Source organism: Alexandromys fortis, unplaced genomic scaffold, assembly GCF_014885135.2.
Source record: "Alexandromys fortis isolate MF-2015 unplaced genomic scaffold, M_Fortis_MF-2015_v1.1 scaffold_2568, whole genome shotgun sequence".
Lineage (NCBI taxonomy): Eukaryota > Metazoa > Chordata > Mammalia > Rodentia > Cricetidae > Alexandromys > Alexandromys fortis.
In genome coordinates, this window is record NW_026070428.1 from 1 (window position 1) to 3,744 (window position 3,744).

Below are 3,744 nucleotides of genomic sequence, written 5' to 3' on the forward strand. Positions count from 1 at the left end.
GGAGCGCGAATAGAGGAGAGGTGGGTGGAGCCAGGTCAGATCTTCCCAGGAAATGTGCCTTCTGCTCTGCGGTCATCCCAGGCTGAGACCCATGATACGGGGCAGAGGGACTTGTATACACGTCGGTACCACTCACACACGGAGACATCACCCCCCTTTGCGGTCATTGCCTTCTCGCAGCGGTGGAAGTCCAGATAGTTCTGCCAGCAGTTCCTGGTCTGGTTCTGGTTTGGGAAGTGGCTGTCAAAGGGGGCAGTTTTGTAGTTCTTGATTTTGGTCTTGATGTCTTCAGCCATGGTGCCAATTCCTAAAGACTGCCCTGGAGCAGCAGTAGTTCAATGTCTAAGCAGTGGCTTTTATAACAAACAATTTCCCCTCATGTTTCTATTTAGTTCTGCTTGGAGTGATGGATCCATCCACATTTTACTGGGTCTTTCCTAATTCAATGACAACATTGGTAAGAGATCTAAGTTCCCAGCTATTAGCTGAGTCTAATCTGAAAATAGTGACTAAAATGCTATGTTAAACTTCTAAGCAGTTAAATAATATACACATCACAAATAAATATGCACAATGAAGATGAATCCTCAAAAGACATAGATTTATACAAAGAATCTATCCAGATCAAACACAAAGGAAAAATTCAAGTAGTTGTCAGATTTTACAACAAAATTCATAATTTTAAGAAAATTATAAATAAAGCAAAATTTAAATTATTGTCTTGTCTACCAAATGGGATTAAAAATGGTGAACTAGACTTGTTTATTTATTATTCACTAATTAAATGCTTTAACTTTGAAGATAAGAGGAATAGAATAACTGTAAACATTCTTTTACGAAACAGTGTTAAAGGTTTTTCCACGCAAATAATAATCATAATGTTTCTTAAAAAGGAAAAGTTAAGCAGATAATGGCTGTCCTGAAGGAAAAGCCTCAGAGGGGAGTAGCAAGAGATCTTCTGAATGTGTATCATGACTTTGGGAGCTCCTACAGACACCTATGTGACTATGGCAGCCCTGGATGGGAGAGAGGAAAACCATGAAACTAGTATGAAAAATACTTCCATGTTTTATCAAGCACTTCAGAAACCAAACATGGGAACTCATCAGTTGGATATATATGACTCTTCTTAACCTTGTAATCTCATAGAAATCTAAAGGTAAGTATTTTAATTATTAAATCAAGAATTAAACATCACTACTGAAGGAGAAAAGTAATCATCATTTTATATATATGCAAACCCTGCAAGCTTCAATAACGACTTAGGAAGATACACACATTGCTACATAGTGGTTGTGTCATAATATTATGAGACTAGCTGCTTTTTTACTTTAATCCCTGGCCCACAAGCCAAATCCCAAACCTGGTATCCTGATCATGAATTTGTGATCAGACCAGTTATAGGCCACTTAAGAGAAAAACTTAAACAGATGTAGCTACTAATGACTTATCCTTATATCTATAGATTAATTAGATTAATCTCTCAACTGTCATCAGGGAAGGTAATAAGATATATTGTATGAGATTAGATTCTTAACAAAAGGGAAAAAATTAAAAAGCCATAGATCTGAAAGAGAACAATGATATATGCATATCCAGAAAAGTGATAGCTACTTTTAGGAGTTTTGTAGGAAACTAAAACAAACTGTGGCACTGACATAAAAATTAACATATAGATGAATGGGATGGATTAGACTTCATAGAAGTGAATTTATTCTTCAAATGATTCTCAACCAAGGTCCTAAATAAGAATAAGAAAAAACACAGGGTTTTCAACCAATGACACTAGGAACATTGAATATCCCCACACAGAGGATGGAAATGTGACTGAAATCTGCTACCTAATATTAACATTAATCAAAGCAAACAAAGACATTAATATCAGAACTGAGATGATAAGACTACTATCAAAAACATGAAGGAATCTCTTTAAAACATTGCTTAGGCAATTTTTGTCTTTGTCTTCCAAAGCACAGAACAAAATAGCAAAAGTACACAAGTGACAGAATACTAAGTTAACAATCGCTTGCATAATAGTGGAAACAGCCAACAATGAAAAGAAGGCAATCTACGGAAGAGGAAAAAATGTCAATCAATTATTTCATAAAGACTAATATCTAGAATTTATATCAAACTCAGTTAAGAACAAAAATCAAGTAATTACACATAAAATGCATGAATGGATTAAATAAACACATTTCAATGGTAAACAAATATAATGACTATTATATATATTATTAGATAGGGTTAATAAGTAAGTTTTAATTTTTCTTCTTTTCTGGGAAACAGATCAAAACAGAAGGAAAATCTTTGGTATTCAGACCAGAATAGTGAATGATCGCATGATCAAACTCTGGACACACAGTCTGCCTCTCTCGTCTTACAAGGCATAGCTCTAACCTAGTGAAGCAGTGGACCAGGAACCCTCCAGAATTGCACAAGAATTGGTAACTTCCATTCTTTTAGATTTGTATTCATTCCAGTCCTCACCAGCCCAACACCAGCCCTGTTACCTCTTCAGTCACAAAGGTGCCAAAACCCAGTACAGGAATGGAGTGACCATCATTTAATTCCATTTTCTGAGCTTTGGAACTCATCCTCATTCACTCCTCTAACTTAGAAGACTCTCTTTTTATGTGCTCTCAGAAGACAGTGGACAGTGCAAAGTATTGCTCCAAATGTGTGTGACTAATCAGTAGCCCGTGGCACGGAGGCGGAGCAGGTTACATCAGTATTTTACTTATAAGGAAAGAATTGACATCAGTCCATTTATTTTTATACGAAAGAGAACTTGTTAGAAACTCCTACACGGTGACCACCAAATGCTTTTATTTAATAAATTTTGCCATTGGAACACTCCATTCATTATTTGAATCACCACAGAAAACCCTTTATTGAACAGTTCTAGAATAGAAAACTTGAGGTGTCTACTTTCTTAGTTTTCGTTGTTATGTAGAAGACTCTCGTTGTTCGTACAAGTTTTGAAATCCAGAGTACTTCAAAACCTACAATGGTCATCTTCTCTTCCATTTTTATTTGGTTCAATTTTCTAGAAATAATGTCTACAATACTTAAAATACTTTTCTACATAGAAAGATCCCCAGTTCCCTGTGAAGGTGATCAGGATACCTTGTTCTTTTGTCCACTTTCTCTTCCTGTTATCTTCTTTCTGTATCTTGTCGTTTTAATGTAGCCCTTCTAGCTTTGTGCTTTATGCTTCTTGGAGAAATGAAGAATTGAAGACATGTCATTATATTTTATTTCATAGAATATTTTGGAGATTTGGGTGAAATTTAAGGTTGATTTAAATAATAGAAAGTGACATAGAACATGGACAAAATGCTATAGTATTAAACAAACATATTTATTAATCCACATGGAAACAGCAACATTTATAAAAGCTAAACTAAGAAGAGAGTTTATGTGTCTAAAATACTGTTATTGATCCAATCTATGTTTTTACTGAAAACAATTTGCCATAACCATCAACAAATTGCTAGGTAATTAGTTCTGAGAGACAAATGACTCGTCTCTATATTTGTGTAAAGAATTTTTTTCACAAAGTCACATGGGGGAAATATAAAGATAGATCTTTATTTTCTTGCATTCAGCACTATGCAAAATATCTTCATTCTTTATATATAGTTAGGAGAACATTCTGCTATTTATCCCAGCACTGAGGAGGCAGAAACAGGCAAATCTCTGAGTTTGAGGCCAGTCTGGTCTACAGAGCAAGTTCCAGTG

At 35.2% G+C, this 3,744-nt stretch overlaps 1 protein-coding gene across 1 annotated transcript; it reads right to left on the bottom strand.

The window, feature by feature from the left end:
• Positions 1–6: 6 nt before the first annotated feature.
• Positions 7–3,738, bottom strand: LOC126496305 (cytochrome c oxidase subunit 6B1). Its single transcript, XM_050133835.1, has one exon. It carries the CDS (start codon positions 294–296, stop codon positions 36–38), a length of 261 nt encoding a protein of 86 aa, XP_049989792.1. The 5' UTR covers positions 297–3,738; the 3' UTR covers positions 7–35.
• Between the last annotated feature and the right edge of the window lie 6 nt (positions 3,739–3,744).

Excerpts from the sequence above, each read along its gene's own strand:
- LOC126496305 (XM_050133835.1), bottom strand. The coding sequence starts at position 296 with ATGGCTGAAGACATCAAGACCAAAATCAAGAACTACAAAACTGCCCCC.